The 20,109-nt window shown below is 40.8% G+C and overlaps 1 protein-coding gene across 5 annotated transcripts in view; it reads left to right on the plus strand.

Moving 5' to 3' along the window:
* lrp8 (low density lipoprotein receptor-related protein 8, apolipoprotein e receptor) overlaps positions 1–20,109 on the plus strand; it is a 181,571-nt gene that overhangs the window by 122,797 nt on the left and 38,665 nt on the right. For all 5 annotated transcript variants that reach the window (XM_020633705.3, XM_020633707.3, XM_020633706.3 and 2 more), the window contains exons 5-9: positions 3,521–3,895; positions 8,443–8,565; positions 9,748–9,870; positions 12,462–12,581; positions 14,204–14,329. In XM_020633705.3, the coding sequence (XP_020489361.2) occupies positions 3,521–3,895; positions 8,443–8,565; positions 9,748–9,870; positions 12,462–12,581; positions 14,204–14,329 (867 nt within the window). The remainder of the gene's footprint in view (positions 1–3,520; positions 3,896–8,442; positions 8,566–9,747; positions 9,871–12,461; positions 12,582–14,203; positions 14,330–20,109) is intronic.

Here is a 20,109-nt window from a genome sequence, read left to right on the forward strand (position 1 = left end):
GTTCTCAGTTACTGATTACTGATTACCTGTTTAAAATTGTAATTGGTAGAATAATCTATTGGATGGATGTGTTTAATTAACCGTCAGGAGCTCAACAATCTGATCCTCTCAACTCTTTCAGAGACATTTCAGAGATTTATCTTCGGTTCAGAGAGGTGGGAAATCTGTGTAGAGCTGCAAGAATTATTAGATACCTCGATCGGGAGAATTAATCACAGACTTTTTATATAATCAATCATTTCATGGTTGTGCCAAGCAGAAATGTTCAACATTTGAAGGTTCAAAGTACTAGTGAATTTGGGACCTTGTCTGTGTCATTTGCGTCAATAATTAAAATGGTTTTGAGTCTTTTGGGCCATTAGTTCATCTCAGAACTATTTGATGAGCGTTTCCCACAATTTTGGGGAAATTGTCTTAACTTAAAAAATGACAAGAAAAAAATTCAAGTTTTAAAAATCACAATTCTGAAAACTTCAACCCTAATGCTAAGTGAGCAATAGTAAGTCATTTAAACATGTACAAATTATTGTTTCATTACAAATTCCATTATTATATGAAGATAGCAATTTAAGAGTATAATTTGTGTCTTTATTTGCTTTTAAATCTACCTGCCTGATCCTCTAGAAAAGGGTTTCTTGCAATGGGAAAGCACTTTTCTCCTCTCAAATCTGTCAGTGGATTCACCTCCCCATATGCTCCTTTTAGCACCCGTCTTGCCTTCGACCCCCCCCCCCCCCCCCCCCCCCCCCCTTTGTTTCAAAGGATCGGTTGTAAACTGAGAGACTAGCTCTGATTGATTCTTGTCATGTGTCAGCTTTGACATCACCAGGTGATTGGATGAAGGGATAAAAGTAACTCAGCTGGAGAGGTCCGAAGCTCTGTGTGAATTTAGGAACTCCAACCAACTAGAACTACCCCATTGTTTCAGAGCTTACAGATGTCAAATACTGAACACAGTGACACTTCATCATAGTGCATAGTTTTTCCTTATTGCAAGCATTGCCATTTCTAAAAAAAGGATTGGCATCCCACAATGAAGCTTTTTAGAATAGAATAAAAGAAAGTCTTTAAATGTAATTCTTCAAAGCAGCTGAGTTAATCTTGTCCAGAGGTCTTGGAAACAAAGTTCTCAACAGTTTTATCATAAGTTTAACAAAATATTTGTCCTTCATACAATCAAAGTAAATGATTGGTTCTTAAATCGAATTGACCAGGAAGTGTTTTACAACTTTTACCTGGATGGGCACTTGAGTAGCTTCGTTAACCTCCACAAGGGCCAGTAGTCCAGCTGTCTTTGAAACACAGTTCTGCAAGCATGCACATCACATTTAAATATTTGGGTTTGTTTTGCACCATTAGAAAAATCAAAAGGTTATGTTCTTGTTTCAACCCCATCCATAGTGCGAGTAACTTCCAGTTTCTTAAAAACTTTTTCTGTATTTCACTGACAAACAATCAAAACGCAAACAAAGTCACTCCTTGGCAAATGTGATTCAGAAGATCAGTGAGAGAGCCTCATATGCCAAAGTTTTAAAAGTAGTATACATACAAATAAAAAAAAAAAGTATTCCACAGCTGTTGCAGAAAAACATTGACTTTCTGAAGTATGACTTTGTAGGATTATAGTGCATTACAGTGCTTAAAGTTTCCATAGAAATCAGAATTCAGTATCTTGTTCTGATGGAAGCGATGTAAAGATTTGAGATGTTTAAGGATCCAGGGATGGGGGGAAAAAAAACTAAAGAAGGCAAGACCTCTTCCCAAACCTGTGTAACTCAGGATGCTGTTGAAGAACAAGTTCAATAAACCTTGTGTTCCTGTGAGTTTTAAACCGAGACTTAACCTGTTTTCATCCAGGTGTCACCTGTCAGAAGAACTGCTTTCAACCTACCTGCCTGTTCCTGCAGTAGTGGAAATAAAGCTGCTGAGAGCAAGCTGTCTTTTCACCCCCCCCGCTCGCTATCCCAATGGGAAAACACACTCGCACACTTTTGATCCACACTTTGCTGTTTACACCTCACACAGCCGGCTGACCAAACTTTTCATTAAAATAGTTTCACGGCTTAAGAAAAGATGATAGTCCAACCAAGGATAGATCAACACCCTTAGGGTTCAAGCACAATGTGTTTATAATATCAAGATAAAAAAAGAGGCTCTCGCTGTTCTTACAAAAAGTATCAGACTAATCACTTTATAACTTTGTTAAAGTTGTTTTTTTTCCACTAACACCTAGCGTGACCCCGAACCACCTGAGCGTGTGAGCTGTGATGCTGCTGCTGTTGTTTATTTGCTCGTGTTAATTAAATTACAGAGATCTTAGCGGGGATGATTAGCATGATAGCGGTAATAGCTAGCAGGGAATCCAATAGTCTGTTACCATAATGAGTCCCTTTGGCGCTCTCTGTGTGGGAAGGTAAAAGAGAGAGAGAGAGAGGAGCGGCAGCGTCTGTCGCGCAGAGAGGAGAGTTACATCAAAGGAGAGAGTCGCTTTTGTAGCAGAATACATTATTCAAATTGATCCGTCCGACTCGGCCTGAAGTAGATGATGCCACTGTTGGGATGTTGCACGCAGGAACAACACAGCTACACCCTCACCGGTGAATGAAGAGATCAAATGTTATTCATCGTAGTGTTTGTGACAATATTCCAGCCTTGACTTAATATAGACACACAGAGGATATTAGACACATAAAACATTTCCACACATAAACACATACAGTGAGGGGGGGGGGGGGGGGGGGCTTCTGCACTGCGGCGGGCACCTGCAGCTGTGCCCTCGCTCAGCTCATCACACACCTGCTTCCACATCCTGCACTTCTGCTGCACATATGCTCTCAACCTTGTGCTGAATATTGAACAATGCAATGTTTGTCAGTGTGTTTTAGTGTAATTGTTTTGTGGATGCAGTTGAAATTTATTTTATTCAATATAGTACAACTCTGAACTCTGGCTCAATGTCCTTTGTTAGTTTAAAGCATTGATCGTCCCTCTGCGCCATGAACAGTCACAAGTGTGAATTTCACTCGGACTTTCTTTATCCACGAGCAGCGAGGTCCAGACATTAACCTTTGCTCATTCACTGAAAATGTAAACAGCAACACATTCTTTCTCTTTGTCTCTTGAAGGTTTGAGATGAAATACATGCAGACATAAGTTTGATCCATCCTCTGATACACATTTTTAAAGGGTTTCATATTATTTAATTGAAGGGGGGGTTCTTAGAATTGGCCACCACTCAAGTTTGGTGATCGCAAAAGCTATCAGTAAGGAGGCTCAGGGGGTGTAGCGGTTAGGTCGGGCATGAGTACAGAGGCTATAGTCCTACAAGCATATGGCCCGGCAGGTTCCTGCAGCTACTTTCCTGCAAGTCATTCCAACTCTCTGTCCCTGATTCCTACTCTTTCCACTGTCCCATCTAAATAAATGAAAAAGCCCCAAAATACAGCTTAAAAAAAGGAAAATCAATGCTGCAATGAGACAACAGAAACTCAAAATCCACTTTTCCCATTTTTTCCCGCAGACGCCAAGGCCTGCCCCTCAAAAGACTTCCAGTGCCGAAATGGGAAGTGTTTGGCGCCCATCTACGTCTGCGATGGCGACGACGACTGCGGAGATGCCAGTGACGAGGAGAAGTGCTCGGCTCCCACCTGCGGCCAGCACGAGTTCCGCTGCAACGACTCGGAGTGCATCCCTGCACTGTGGAGCTGCGACGGAGACCCCGACTGCAAGGACAAGTCCGACGAGTCGATGGAGCGCTGCAGCCGGAGGACGGAGCCTCAGAAACCTCGCTGTCCAGTGGGAGAGTTCCAGTGTGGGAGCGGGGAGTGTGTCCACATGAACTGGAAGTGTGACGGAGACGCAGACTGCAAGGATAAATCCGATGAAGCAAACTGTCGTAAGTTAACTGTGGACTCGTGGTGTGGTGGGACTGGGTGTTTAAATGAGTGGGTAAATGACTGTGTTGCTACATAGCCCTGTGAAGCACAGTGTTGTTCTCACACCTGTAAGGTTGTTAAATGATTATGAACCCCCACTTCAATGAGAATTTTTCAAACATGGGGCTTTAGTCAAAAAAGACAGAAAGAAATTGACAAATACAAAATCTTTTCATTTGCAAAAAAATAACTTTATTTGTCAAAAGAAATGTGTCATTTGGTTTTTTTTTACTCAAAAAATGAGTAAAAAAAAACATGCACAGAAAGGTAGCACTAAAGCCTTGGTAAAATATTTTTCTTTTAAACCTCAAAATTAACAAATGAATACTTGGAATGATGCCAAACCTGCAGAATAACATGCAATCCAACATATTTCTTTGTTGTTACCCTGGATGTCGACATTCAGAGAGGGGCAACAGAACAGCTAAACATCACTGGATAATGCTTGGCTTTCAAAATAAAAGCAAAGATCCAAAATTTTACCCAATGCGGTTAAGTCATAACAACTTCATGGCATGCTTAGGCAACCTTTATACCACTGCCTCTTTGTCAAAGTGTGTTTGAGTTTCTAGAAGAGCGCTATACAAAACCAATTTATTATTATTATTACTACTTGTAGAGTGACCATAAGCCACTTACGAGTGAAAAATTGCAGCCTTCTGTCTATGGCAGTGGCAGGGCCCGATGGGGTCCATGGTGTTAATTATAATCAAGAGAAAATATTATTAAAATGCTCTTATGGTCTTAACTTTGTTGTCAGGAGCCCATTGATTAAAAAAAGAAAAGAAAATAAGAGTCATGAAACTGACATTTTCTTTATTAAATTCGTAGACTGTGAAGTCCATGACTACATTTTTAGTCCCTTGACGCCACTGCACATGCTCAGAGACACAGCTGCTTATTCCAAATGCATTTATTATTGTTATGGATAAATATGGCTTCCAATTGCACTTTGATGCTTTTTTTATGTCATGTATCTGTTTTATTGCACAGAGGCTACACACAGTACTTGTTAGGAGGATCATCACTGGTAGTTTCATTGAGTTTTATGATTGTGATAAAAAAAAGTGAATAGCAGCTGTAGACTTTAATTAAGGTGATGAAGGGAAATCAACAAAAGTGCATGTTTTGTTGTGCAGGAATGTCCTGTTGTGAATTTTTCAAACACTACATGATAAAACGTGTTGTGCCACCAAGTGATTGAAGGAAGATCAATGCTAACTTCATCACGTTGATCCAAGAGCGTTGTTGCCATGCAACCACGTGATCTGACGAGGCACAAGGAGAACCTCTGAGTGTGTTCGACCATATGTGTTTGTTTGTTTGTGAGAGTGTGTGTGTGTGTGTGTGTGTGTGTGTGTGTTTCTGCACGTGTGGGAGGTGAAGGTCCTTCATCAAGTCAGACCCCCATCTGGTCACCTCTTCACACTCCCACACACCACTCGGGGAGATGACAGTAGCCTCACACGTACAACATGATACAAGCACGGTGCACCGCCCCACACACACACACACACACACACACACACACACATAAACACATACACACACACATGCTCTCAGAAGACAACAGACAAGTGTACACTTGGAGATCAGACCGCAGCAAGTTTTTAAGCACATGAAAAATGCAGGAGCTGAAATAATGATACCATCATTGAGGGTTTGTGCGGTACATTTAAAACTGCAATAGTGAGTAAACATACATACAGCAGCATTAAGAGCTGTTTTAATGTATAGACAAGTGCACATACCCTATAATAATACTGTTCTCTATAATAATACTCCCTCCAGCGCGTCTGTTTCACAAAGGTCATTACTGTTTATCTTCTTTGTAGGCATGCACTGTATGATGGGATAGTTTTTGAGGGGAATATCGCATGACAACAAGGTTAAAAACAATTTGCAAATCAGCGTCACAGTCATAGAATTCAAGCAAGAAGCCTCACTTAAGAGCTTCCTGGTTATTATTAAATCTTTAGTCCGCTATGTGCACTTCACCTTTCTTGAGGGATCTGGAAAAAAGTGCTCTTTGTTTTCCACAACACAATCAATTCATGGTTTCCTGTAATGCAGAAACTTTGTAATGTAAGTCCTGGGTTATAATAGAACAAAGAGGGGATTTGGTTTTAAAGACTCACATCTACCGAACCGTATCTGTCTAGGTGAGGAAATCCTGAATATCAATACAACATCAATTATTAACTTAAACGTAATTTACCTAAAAAAACACTTTTGTCATTTTTCAGAGCTTTACAGTTAAGTTGTGTTTCCTATTAAAACATGCATGATTCAAAGCAAACTGTAGGTCTTCCTCAAAATGCAAAAAACAACCACTGGATTCATCTGTCTTAATAATCTTGTCCGCTGTTTGACAGAAATGATGAGACAGCAGCTGAGTGGATTATATAGATTTGATGTCGGGGGGTTGTGTGTGCTCATCATGGTGTGAATAAAAGTAGGAGGTTGGAGCTCGGTGTCGAACAAGATGTAATAGTTTCAGATGTCTGTGTTATGTAAATGAGGGAGCCGAGCTCACCTGAGGGAGGTGCAACATTTCAATGTAAATGAGTAATGTGAGAATCATCGTCTATCTCCACTTTGCTCTCTCCTCCTCCTCATTTCCAACAAGCTTTGCTGATTCGCACAAACCCGTCCCCTCGGTTTATTATCCCTCCTCTTATTTGAAGCCTCTGTCTCCGGGATCTTTGTGTTGCTTCACAGACGTGCTGAGACAAGTGACTGTGAGGAGGATGACAGGAGGTAAAGGGGAATGAGAAATGGTCAAATGGTATCTACAGCCGTTTGTCTCCTTTTCCCTCTGCCAGCTTTTCTGCAGATGGCAATCTTTTAAAATGACTCTTCATCCTAAGGATGCATCATGATTAGCTGAGCTCAGACCCCAATCACTTGGCTGAAAGAATCACTACATTAACTCAGGTGAAGGGTTATTTCTTCCACGTTTAGCTGAATTTAGCGGTAACGTGTGTGTCTTAATTTCTGTTTCAGCACTTGAAGTTCATGTGTTAATGCAAATGTGGACATATTTTTGCTGCACACTTTTCAGTTAAATGTTTTCTCACCCTACAGTAGCCTAGTTGTGAACATTCATGGATATGTGATACTGATTGTGTGCCCTCAACAACCATTGATCATGTCTGCCTCCGTTCCCTCTGCAGAGCGGGTCCAAAACACAACACATGAATAATTAAACAGCCAGTTAAAAAGACGAATGAGTTAAATAAACCTGCCCCTCCGTCGTTAGAGCGAGCACAAACTAAATACCAATACACACCCGCACAAACACACACACACACACACACACACAAACACTCAATAGGTCACTGGATGCAGGTTTTTCCTCAGACAGTGAATGAATACCTGCCTGGTTTTCATTTCCACTGGGGCTTTTTTCTGTGTAGGTAAGACTTGTGTATGACTGATTACTGTTGGATTGAACCTAACTCAAAGTTGATGAAAGAAGAAAAAAATCGCACACTGTACACACACACACACACACACACACACACACGTGCATCTTCATGGAGGAGAAAAAAGATTGTCTTAATATTGTGTTTCTGGGTTTATGTGTGTTATCTTCAACTCAGCGGGGATGCAGCTTAATCAGAAAGAAAAGGGCGTCGAGACTTAGTTAGTTCGGATGTAATACCAGTATCAGAACTTTATTATTAAGTATATCAAAGTAAAACTATTTGAATGCCTAAATGCCTGAAATGCAATATTGCTATGTAGCCTATGCTAGTTAATGTATCAATCATAAAACATCAATTCTTATCCCACACAAAAAAGACGTCGTGTTTCTGCTTCTTCAAAACAAAAGCTTTCAAAGCAATAAAATATTTATGGCAGAAATAAGCAACTTGTATTTTAGAGCGCCAGAGGATTAATGCTAGCTAAGAATGTCACGTAAGCCAAGCTAGCAAAATGTTAGCAACCGTTGTTTTTAAAGCACTCAAGTCTTTTTATAATTAAAGTGAATGAAGTTAAAAGTATAGAAAACACTAATTAAAGCATTGTCATGTTAAAAAAATCAGTGTTTGTCTGACAAAAAATATCAGGACTGGAGTTTCTGTACGCGAAGCTGCAGCTAACATTAGCATTGTTTGGTCGTAGATGCTCGTCTTGTTTTTTCATGTTAGACTTCCTTCAGTGTACTGAGCCAGGCCACAAAGCAATGATAGTGGTCACATCATATCATCATTCAGGGTTAGCAGTAGCTAGCCTAAAGCTGTCAAATAAAAAGGACACTTATTTATCACTCTAGTGTCACAGCAGTTTTCAATAAGCCCAAATATAGTTTTAGGACTTGAGGCAGGAACAAATTACATCAGAATATCGCCATTAAGGAATATTTAGAGAGATAAATACATTTATATTCTCCCATCATTTATGTGACGTGTCTTATGTAACTGTGTCTGTGTGCAATGAGATTCAGGGACCAAAAAATGACGTTTTTTTCACTTGTTTCTGAACTGTTTGTGTCCTGCAGCCCTGCTCACCTGCCGACCCGACGAGTTCCAGTGTGGAGATGGATCCTGTATCCACGGCACCAAGCAGTGTAACAAAGTGCACGACTGTCCAGACTACAGTGATGAAGCCGGCTGTGTCAACGGTGAGCGGCAGACGATTACTGGCTACTACTCTATCTGCAACGTTATCATTTCAAATCGCTTATTGCATCCTTTCAAATGGGGCTTTGTCATCCGATTGCAGTAGGATACATTTCCATTATTTGAATTTAAAGAACACATTTCTGTTTGCATGTTCGAGTCCTTTGTGATACTTGATTTAGCCGAACAAATCTGTCAAATAACGACTTAAATACCTCAAAGCACATTCACATGCTAAGTACCAGGGTGTAGCACAGATGGCAGACGTTGGCTGAACGAGTGAAATCAGCCCCATGAGAGTGTTTAAAGAAGGTAATTCTGTATTGGCAGAGATTCAAAACTTAGAGGAATGGGAGTTTTGAACATCGACAGTGTCAAAGCATTTAAAGAGTCTCAGTATGTTTCTGAGCTAAATCGCTTTCTTATGACTACAAAAAGTGTTCACGGTGGAATGAGGAAGGATGGGAGCGTGATTTGTATTTGCAAACAGGTTACAGTAAATGTTAACTTCTCCACACACACGTCTTCTGAAAAGCTCAAGGTCGTCATCAGACGCTCAGCCTGGCAGCAAATTTATCTTGAATCCAGTGTTTTCTGAAGTGCAGCTGTGAACCTGAAATGGATTTTTTACTCTTCACAGTTTCCTCAAAGGGCACAGTGGAGTCCTGCATGTACCTGTACTTGGCAGGTTGTTTGTTTTTTATAGTAAAAAAACAAAACAGAAAAAAGGTTCACAAGCCATAGCCAAATATGTGCACATAAAATCAACTGTTTATTGTTAATATTTTGAGTAGTCTACTAAGCAAAAGTCACACCCATTAAATCTGTGATCATAAAACCACTTTAGGGAGATTTTACAGTTTCCAGTTCTCACTAAGGAAAGGTCAAATCCCCCAAAATGTCTGCAAATCTTATCTGTTTCTTTCAGACGTTACATAAAATTACCTAGTTATGAATCAAGATTACAAACCAAGGCGTCGTTTTTTTCCAAGGAATGGTGCAATTTCTAAGAGTGTTTTCCCCTCAATGAACTTTATAATTTAAATTACAATAACAATTAATTAATTTCCTTGGACTCAAACTACTTCAAACATTGACTGTCTTGCTTGTAAAGGCTTCACATGGGTTACTGTATACCTGATATTTTTATAAATGTGCCCCTATACATTTTTTTTGTGCCACAGTTACAAAGTGCGACGGGCCGAGAAAGTTCCGCTGTAAGAACGGGGAGTGTATTGACAGCATCAAGGTGTGTGACAACGTCAAAGACTGCAAAGACTGGTCTGATGAACCAATGAAGGAGTGCGGTAAGATCATTTCTTTCTGTTCATGTTCACTCGTAAAACACCCACATACCCTGATTCTCATTAGCTCTGTCACCACCTCAGGCATACATAAATGCAGTAACATGCTTGTGTAATCGCACTGATGCACACAGACACACACACACACACACACACATACCGAGGCGTCATCAGCTGCCTCTAATGTGGGTGGTCAGTCGTCTTCATAAATGGAGCTTCATTTGATCAAGGCAGGAGAAATCAGGACATTTCTCTGCTGCCTTGTAATGATCAAAGAGATGAGTGTTTCTCCCCCTAGTGCGGACTTAGCTTTGAAAAACGTGCTCTGACTACATTACCCATAAGTAACCATATAGATTATCTGCACACCATAGATAATTACCACTAAACAAGGTTCAGTCACGCATCTAACATGACAAGTAGTGCAATCAGATGAGAATAACATACCTGTTAATACAATTTAGAGTAAATGTAGCTAATGAATTTTGTGCAATTGAAGTACTAAGAAGCACTGTGCAATGGTACTCATGAAGAGGTACAATCAAATGTAAGGTTGCTATGAAGTCGAGGTTCTCAAGCCAGTATAATTATTAGTATAAGTATAATTTAATGTAGGCGTGCTGCCCTCCCACTTAGTTCTGCTCTCAAAGCACATGGATATAAACCTTAATGAGGCCGCCCTGTAACCATCACATTGATGTTCAACCCGATGTTCAGCGTCTCAAGGCAAAACCTGCTCCTCTTCTTTTAGCTGTGACTTTAATTATCTGCAACATGGAGATCATGATGGATCTTTAACCAAAGCTCGGCCAAAGTGAAGTCTTTATTTGTCCCCGAGTTTAACCAAATGTTTTAAATGTTATTTCTATGTTTGCATTGGAAGTCCTGCATTTTAATAACTGCAATGTTTTTTTGGTATGCATGACTATTTGTGGTGCATTATGCCTTCGGGTGGGATTTGCAGGATAAGAAACAATATGATAAACATCACCCACAATAACCATACTGTAATATCACAAGTGCAGGACTAATGTATTTTTTCACTGCTGTTGGGTGTCAATTTGAGTGATTCCTTTATAACTCATCGATCTGAGAGTCTTCATAATAAGAGGTGTGGCTGACCTGACTTATGGGCGGGTCTGTGGTAACTGTTTCACCAGGAGGTTTAAGGCCCCGCCCCCGCTCTAGCTCTTTACCTGTTTCTAGGTTGATTGAAAGTTCATCATCGATGGACTTCAGAAATCTGCTCCAGAAACAAATTAGTGACGTCACTGAGACTTAGCCCATGTATGTACAGGTCATGGGTGTTACAGTGTTGTATCACTGGATTACAAACTTATTGGAGATGTCGTGCCTCAGCCAAACCTTAGAAAGTGATTGCAGACAAAAGAAGTGTACAAATATCAAAGAGTGTCTTAGCGTGTTCATGCTTAAACACCCGCTCAGGTGCACTTGCATTAAGCGTTTGGACACTGAGACGAAAAAGGCTGCAAAAAAAAACGCCGCTCCTGTACTTTTTACTGTATGTGTTATATTTCAGATCTTTTCATTTATGATCAGACATGGAGACAAGTGGTTAGCCTACAAGACACAATCTGTAGGCGGCAAAACTACGGGGAATATCATACATTTGGAAAAGAGCGCCAGTTTACGTCAACAGCGCCTTTCTGAAAAGTAATGCAAAAAAAGTAAAAGTAGTAACGCTCTCTACTCTCTTTTACGATTTAAAAAAATGCTTGGTGGACACAGGGCCTAATAAATCACTTGAAAAGGTTCTGTTATAAACTTATAGAATGTCGTTGCAATTCTTTAAATTTCACCATTATTTTTGGTAAAACGGCATGCTAAGACTCTTTTCCTTATTAATCTGTCGGTCTATCTCGATTTTTACTCTTGAAGTCTCTTCCTCTCCTCTTTATTTCCCTCACCGGCTCGCAGCAGCACCTGTAGCCTTGCAGCTTAAATCTTTAATGCAAACCGGTAATGAAGTACCAGCTTTAGCTTCATGCAGCGATGTCTCTCTGCCCCCTGGGGAAGCGGGAGAGGAGTTGAAAAGACAAAGGAGTGAATGAAAACTGATACAAAAAGGAAAGGACTTAGAGGCAGCAACGCCTGAGAGGGAGTCCAATCTGTTCGGCTAAAAAAAAAAAAGAGGAGGAAATGGAGAGAATGTGGTTGGAGGGATGAGTCTGTAACAATGGGTATCATAGTAGAGTGACACCTGGTGCACACAGCCAAGCTCCCTGTTGGAGAGTGGAATGGATCCAGGTGCATTTTGGCAAAAACTCTGCCTGAAGGACACACACACACACACACACACACACACACACACACACACACACACACACACAAGCAGGCTTTTGAATATACTGTACACACTTTCAAACATACCTGTGTTTAATTTTTCATTTCCCATTTTATTTTGCTTTTGAGCCAAACTACTTTTCTTTTTAAATCCACATTTTACGTGTTTTAAAAGAGGACCAATTTATCTTAACATGTCGGATCATTAAAAACAATGCACATATTTTCAGTGTTTTTACTTTCTATTCAAGGCTTACGTATCTATATCTCTATCTCTCTCTCTGCTGCAGGCGTGAATGAGTGTGCAGACAACAACGGCGGCTGCTCCCACATCTGCAGGGACCGGAGAATCGGTTACGAGTGTGACTGTCCCTCCGGGTACAAACTGCTGGACAAAAAGACCTGTGGAGGTAAAGAAAAAAAGTCCTGTGTCCAAACTACAGTGGAGATGTAGAGAGCCATGACTAATGTACAATCACACCTTGTCTGGGCCTGGCCAGGTTGAGCTGCTATGATCTATAGGGCCGTTTGTGTCCCTTTGGTCCACTGCTGTATTTCCATTTTTAGAGGTTACAGGAGCTCAATTAGAGTTTTAAACAAGATCTTACAAACCAAGCTAGGGGCAAAAGTTCTGGTGAAAGTTCTTTTTTTTTACCTGCAGTTCATACATTTTGAGGCAGTATTTTCCTATTGACTCTAAGTGGATAAACTGCTGCCAAAAACCACTTGTTTTAACACTCAGAAGAAGAGGATTTCCATATTGTATCTTCTTTATTCAACGCAGGTCAAGGTACACAGCTTTTATGACAAATCTAAATGTCATACTTTTACAAAGCACAGGTCAGTACTTTTTTACTAGTGTTATAATCAGGACTAAACTAACCGAGACCAGAGGCACCACTAAGACATTTAGGGATCGAGACCGAGACAAGACCAACACCATGAAATATGACTGAAAAATCATCAACTTGTGCGCAGCGGGCATGTCACTCACTTAGACCTTAACACCGTAACCAGAGGCGATCAAAACCAAACTACAAATGAAATTGAAGTTATGGGTTCTTGTAGAAAGGGGCGTTTCCTTCTTATCACAGAAATAATGTGGAAAGATAGCCTCTCAGTGGTGGCCTTGACCGGTCTCGATTTAAAATCCGGAGTCTGCCCAGTCTGAGGCCGAGACAAAACGGAGTAGGAATACTTTTGATTCTGAGACGAGAGAAGCGCTGTAAGCCACCTTCCCATCCACATCGCAACAGATCTCAACCAACATGGATGTGAGAAGTGTGGACGTGATATTTATTAATATACTGTCAAGTGTCCAGGGTCCAGTCCAGCTAAGCATTGTACTCCCACACAAAAATGAAATACATCTTTTCAAATACTTCAAAATTCTTCTTGAATAATTAAAAGCAACAAAAGCTTCAATGCTGAGCCACTGAGATTGAATTTAAGGAGAAAGAGAAGAAGATTTATGAATGCCTCGAGGAGAAATTCAGTTTTACAATCTTTTGTTGAGTCATGCAACACACACATGAAATACACACACATGCACAAACAGGATCCTTTAGACATGCACTGTGAGGGGGCTGCACACATGAAAGAGCAGTCTGAGCAGTTGGGGGTTCAGTGTCTTGCTCAAGGGCACATCGACAGCGCTCAGGGAGTGAAGAGGCACATTTCCACCAACCAATCCAATTTCCAGACTAAGTCCGCCCCTGGACTTAAACCGGCGACCTTCTGGTTCCCAACAGGCTGAGCTACTGCTGACTACTGTTTTCTCACATATACATCATGATTTAACAAGCTGTAGTGTTTGTCTTTTCTCACGAGATCATGTGTCCCGTCTCTAGAAGCCCCTCCGGTTACTCTGTATATTAGTCATACAAACTCGATCTGAAGAGTCAGAGCATTTGAAGTGAATATTTTTTTGAGAGACGTTCTTCACGCTCTTCAAGACAGAGCTGACAATGTGTGTGTCCCTGTTGTTTTACTTTTGATTTGTGACGTCTTCACGCCGTGTTTCTCTCCACAGACATAGATGAATGTGAGAACCCGGACGCCTGCAGTCAGATCTGCATCAACTACAAGGGAGATTATAAGTGTGAGTGCTACGAAGGCTACGAGATGGATCCGGCGTCTAAGACCTGCAAGGCCGTGGGTGAGCCATTTATCACACACACACACACATTTGTACGGCAAGAGACACGTCATAGATTAATGCCCTCACTAAAATATGGTCATATAGCCGGACATTCACTCTGCAACAGCAAAGAATCTGCTGGTGTTTCCACTGGTATTTGGAGTATCTTTAAATATTTAATAACCATATGTGAGCAAAAAAAGCTGAAATGGTTCCAAGCCAAAGCCAGTATTTTACTGCATGTTAGGTAATATAATGACATCATCAAAGATCAGACATGACGAGGCATAAAAAGGAAGCTGACTCCTTCATTTGCAATAATAATGAAGTCTGTAGCGGTCATGTTTTTTATTGTAGATTGATTTAAATCAGGAAAAAACAAAAATGAACGCACCCTCAGAGGCCGCCTGCAGGAGCTTAGTTTTTAAAGAGCTTAAGAAATCACAAGTCGAGACCAACCTTTTATACACACTCCAATTACTCTCCCATTCCAGCACCCCTAGCTACCGCTTCACATCCCACTCTGTTCTGACACCGGGGGACTCTGTTAAACCAGAGGCTTGCTTTGTATGCAGGCCCTGCTCAGCAATCTGTGCAAAGATAAATATTTGCCACCTTTTTTTCTGCAGCCCCCTCACTAATGAAAAGTTTGCAGCCAGCTGCATCTGCTGTCCCTGCAGAGCGCCAGGGGAAGGCTGGCCTGGCCACTCGCTATAGGACACAGGACAGGGTCTGTAGCCCTCGTTGGCTTGGGTAAACACTCCAAGCAGTGCTTATGATTGAAAATAAAATCTTTTTCTGCAAAGCTTCAGCAGGCAAAGGTTGTTATTGAAAAATAGTCCGCTTGAATGCCGAAGTGAAGATGTTGGTTGCTTGCTGCACCTCAGATTGCCTTATGAAAAGCTTCCATGTGAATTCTGGGTGTTTCTAATCAGTCCTCTCCTCTTCATCGGCCTGTCACGGCTGGTTTCTACAGATAGCAACGCTGTCTGTCACAATATTTTAAACACCTGCTGATAAGGCTTTCTGCTGACAAATTAGAGCTTCAGATGTTTGCTGATGTTTTGATTAAAGGGGATATACTGTATATGTCTAGGGCTGCTGAAAACAGCATTTTGATGCTGTTTATTAGGCAAACCAGTTCGTCTTTTACATTTTAAAACCTAGTGGGATACCTGCAAACTACTTCTCCTTGATGTTTGAATTTATTGCAACTTCCCTCTCAAAGGAAAGGGTCCTTTAATGGGTCAAGTTAGGTTTCTTTCTTGATTGGGAAAAAAAAAAAAGGGAGAGGAGAAAAGAGTGTTACTTGTTATTATCACCACTGGTCTGAGGTTGAGTCATTACAGGGTGAACTGGTCTGGTAATGAGGGAGCTTAAATCAGAAGCAGGTCCTCACTCTTTAAGCTAAGTGGCATGAAAAGCGTCATTGATTGCTTCATGTCTCTCCGTGTGAGTCTTTATTGCTGTTAGGCCGAGCAAACAGTGTTTGTCAGAGGGCAATGCATTTATTAGAAGGGAGGACAGGCATGCAGAGGAGAAGAAGACGAATGGATCATCGGATGCACTGGATGAATATCTCTGCTGCTCACTGAAGTAATGCTAAGATGCATGTGTGCCGTTCGATGGTGGCACATGTCAGAGCGTGTCAAGGGCAGCGGAAAGAATCGCAGGCTTTTGTTTATGTTAAGTTTTCTTATTCAGAGGCACACAAGGACGGGAGCGTAAAAAGCAGACGATATGATATGTGCTTCGTGGAGCTGACATAACGTGGACTTAATGAGGCTGCATTTGCCAACAAACTCATTCCTAGACACACTTATAGAATCAACACTTAATCACATGAATGCGTGGTCTCAGACATCAGCATACACTTTGGATTCAGGCCACACAACTGCACATACACCAGGATAGTCACCGAGCTGCCTGGAGGAATCTCATGTTCTGTGATGAGATTTGACATGCACCGATCTCATCTGCACGTGTGGAAGTTCATGCTGCAAAATGCCACACTGTTGTTTGTGCTTTCAACTTAGAGGCGCAGGGAAGAACAAAAGACTGACTACATGATAGAAGTGGATATAGCCATAACTCCTTGAAGCCTTAAGTTTTTTTTTTGCCGGCTGCTATCATGTTTTTTTGTTTGTTTTTGTTTCGTTTTTAGTGAATTATATATTACGTCACTATCCTGGTTAACATAACAAGTCGCTATTGCAGCAACGTGTTGATCAACTGGCATGCCTAAAGTGCATTGCCTTCTTTGTTGATTATTTTACTCTAATAGGGACCATCATTTAAAAAAAAAAAGGAACAAACAATTTAAATGGGACTTGAAACCGGTGATTGAGAACATAAACTTATCATTAAAAATGTTTATTGATGTAATTAATCAACTTCAAAGTAGGGTCATTATCCCCTCTGGCTTCATACAATCAGACATTTTTTTGAAACCAGTGCAGTCGCCCCCCTGCTGGCCATTAGAAAGAACGCAGGCTCAAGATACTTCGACTTCACTGCCAAAGAGGTTATGGCTTTGTACCAAACCACAAACTAACATTCTGGCTGCTACATAATCAAACATTTTTTTCTGCATACTACCAGGCAGAGTAATATGCCATATTCAACATATAACACATGTCTTGCACGTCCTCACACATGACTTCATTGATCACGTATTCCAGGCCTCAACTATGTTGAAAAAGTGAGCACCAGGCTAGCACGCCTTTTGGGCCGTATATAAAATGTGACAACATTGTGAATAGATTCAGAATTTGCAGAGCCACATAGTTCACTATGTGAATTCTATTTGACCACATGTTAAAATAATTACACTTTTATTCCTATGCTGCCTTTTAACTGGCTGGCGAGCACCGCTGAATAGCTGCAGTGCATTGTGGGGCGGTTGTGTATGACAAGTGAGCTCCTGTATGATACTTAAAAATGACAGCAAGTATATATCAGGGCATTTCTATTTAAAATTGCATACTATTAATTCAGAGCATATACATATTGTGAGTCACACTTAGTATAAATAGTATAAATAGCTCATGTCTATTTCTTTTATACTCTCTTTGAGTAAAACGCATTGTCATGACCCTAAATTGACATTTAATGCCGTGTATAGCTTTTTCATGCATTTCCTTCCTGTGCTGGTTTCACTGAGCACAAGCTGAACGTGTGCAGATTAATATGAGAGGAGTAATTCACAGCTGAGTTCTAACCTCTGCTCTCTCCATTTTCCAATGCTCAAAGAATGCATTATAGTGTAATCCTAACACACCGCTTCAGGCTCTGCAGATTCATTTCAGAGTAATATGCAAGTGTTACCCTTGCAATGCTAATTAAAAGTAAAGTCCCAGGTTGGAGTCTTAATGCGCTCACTCTTTTTAAGCTGCTGTTGTGTCTATGCGTATGTGTGTGCATGTTTGTATAAGTACATGGCAGCGTCCCCTGAAGAACTCCTCGCTCTACACTAATTGCATTCATTGTTTTGTGTGTTTACACCTTTATGGGTGTGATGCCACTCACTGAGTCGTCAACTCAACTTATAATTATTAGTCAGAGAGAGGGAGGGAGTGTGGGAGTTGACTGTTTATATGAAAGGAAAGGGGGTTAGTTATAACGTCAGTGCATTCAGGCAGCAGGTCCTCCAACATTTCTTGATCAGTTGGACATCTGCTATTTATAAATCAGAGTGGATGCAAAGTAAAATGATTAAAGAAGTAGGGAGAAGATGCCTTTTTATGGTGTTATCCCTCTTGATCATTGAGGTAAGAGTCAGAATTTCGTTTAGAAAATAGCATCGCTAGTGTCAAAGTATTTATCATTTAATTATCATGACACATACTTACGATATATATTAAACTGGATTCATACTGTAACCACTTACAAGTTTATCACGCAATCAAAGCTAACTCCTTGTAATCGTTCCACTTTTGTACATAATGAAGGAAGAGTACGACCATTTACAGGGTTACTACCAAGCAGTAACCTCCAGTGTTAAAAAAAGGAAGCCAATTTGAAAGTGCAAAAACCTGAAGTTCCTCGACTGTCCACTTGAGGCTGGCTACAAAAACCAAGGAATCCCCATTCGAGCCCACTTGACGATGCCCTTAACCACAGCAGAGATAAACGTGTTTAAGGCCTGGTACTAAAACAGTTTGGGTGTCACTAGCTGATGAGATCAGCGTTTTGCATACGTTTGTTTGATTAGAGGCATGACTGGTTTGATTGACAGGTGGGCGTGAGGCTTAAAGCCCGCCTCAGTGTCTTTATCAGATACTAGATTGATGAAAAGCTTAGATTGAGTCAGCATTTCCACTAGGGCGACCTCTATTGTTTGGTTTCAACATTCCCCTTCAGAAACCAACGGGTGACGTCACTGAGACAACGTCCATGTTTTATACAGTCTTAGGTTACTACACTATACCGAATAACCGCTCTGCTGTAAACTCCACTGTTGCTAAACTCAGTGAAAATGCTCTGCTATCCATCTTTCATGAGCATAAACTATAGAAGAGGAAATGTACTCTTCTGAGCACAACTTGCAAACATTAGCCTTATAGTTAATTTAAAACCTTGGCTCCAATTCAGCACAAGTGGTTTGGAGATGTGAATGCTTTAAGGTTGTCCAGCAAAAGTTCATCAAATTAGCAGACAGGAAAGTGGAATAGGATGAAAAACATAACATAGCGTAACAGTAAGGGATATATAACAGGTACACACACAGAAACTAGTTGATGAAAGCAGGAAACGCTGTCACGGCGATGCAGAGGAAATGTACCGACTGCCTGCGGACCAAACTTTTCTTGTTTCCTTTTCTAAACTTCTCTCTTGTTTTCTTTGTTGCTCCTTATCCTCTCTCTCTCTCATATACAGTACACTACAGGCTTCATCACAGTGCCGAGAGCAGTTTGTACCAAACCTGACAGTTTGAGCACACACACTTTTCAAAGTAGCTTCAAAAGTAGCGGTCACATTTTGCCCACTGTCAGAAGATTTTTGCCCTGGGACCTAAGATGTTGTTGAGCACTGTCAAACCAACGTCTAAGAAGTTCCTCCTGCAGTTTTGGAGTTTAATGGATGTGCAAAAAAAAAAGTATAGCAATGTTTCCCCTTCCATGGCTGCTACCCCAGATGAGGCACAAAAAACTTTCTTCAGGCCTATAGAATTCATCAAAATGTATCGTCACTCTCTTTATTTCAGCAGAGCATGGGGCGTCTGTTTTGCTGTCCTGAGCAATGTCTCTGCTCTGCTGGTGTGAGGGCGAGTCAATCACGCTGAATGACAAACATCCTTTATGGTTTGTCAAAGATGCAGCGTCAGGGTATGAATTTATAATGAGCCCCTACCTGAAGAAGCTTCCTTTTCCTATTCTATCAGCTTCTTTTAAACATATTTCTCTGAAACATTTGCAATACCGAGGCAGCTTTTGTTTACCCGCTGACTCATAATATTTTAACTGACGCACGGGGAGTAAAGCATGCTGTTCTTACAGCCAGTTTAAAGGTTGGTGTACACCAGTACATACATTTTTCACAACACTGAATTTGATTCTGTTAAAGAAAGTCCCCTATGTTTGATGACCTGGATGGATTTCTGTTTGTTTATAATGATAGCAGGGAGGGAGATAGAGCGGATATGGGCTATCGACATTAACCTTGAAAAAAGAGAGAGAGAGAGAGCGGTACCCTGTGCTGTCTGAGTCCCACGAGAGAAACAGTCTTTTTGTGCTTTAAAGACAATTAAGAGATGATCAGAGTGGGCTGGAACTTTCAGTAGTACCTCCTGCTTTTTC

Source organism: Labrus bergylta, chromosome 6 (genome assembly GCF_963930695.1).
Source record: "Labrus bergylta chromosome 6, fLabBer1.1, whole genome shotgun sequence".
In the NCBI taxonomy this organism is placed as follows: Eukaryota; Metazoa; Chordata; class Actinopteri; order Labriformes; family Labridae; genus Labrus; species Labrus bergylta.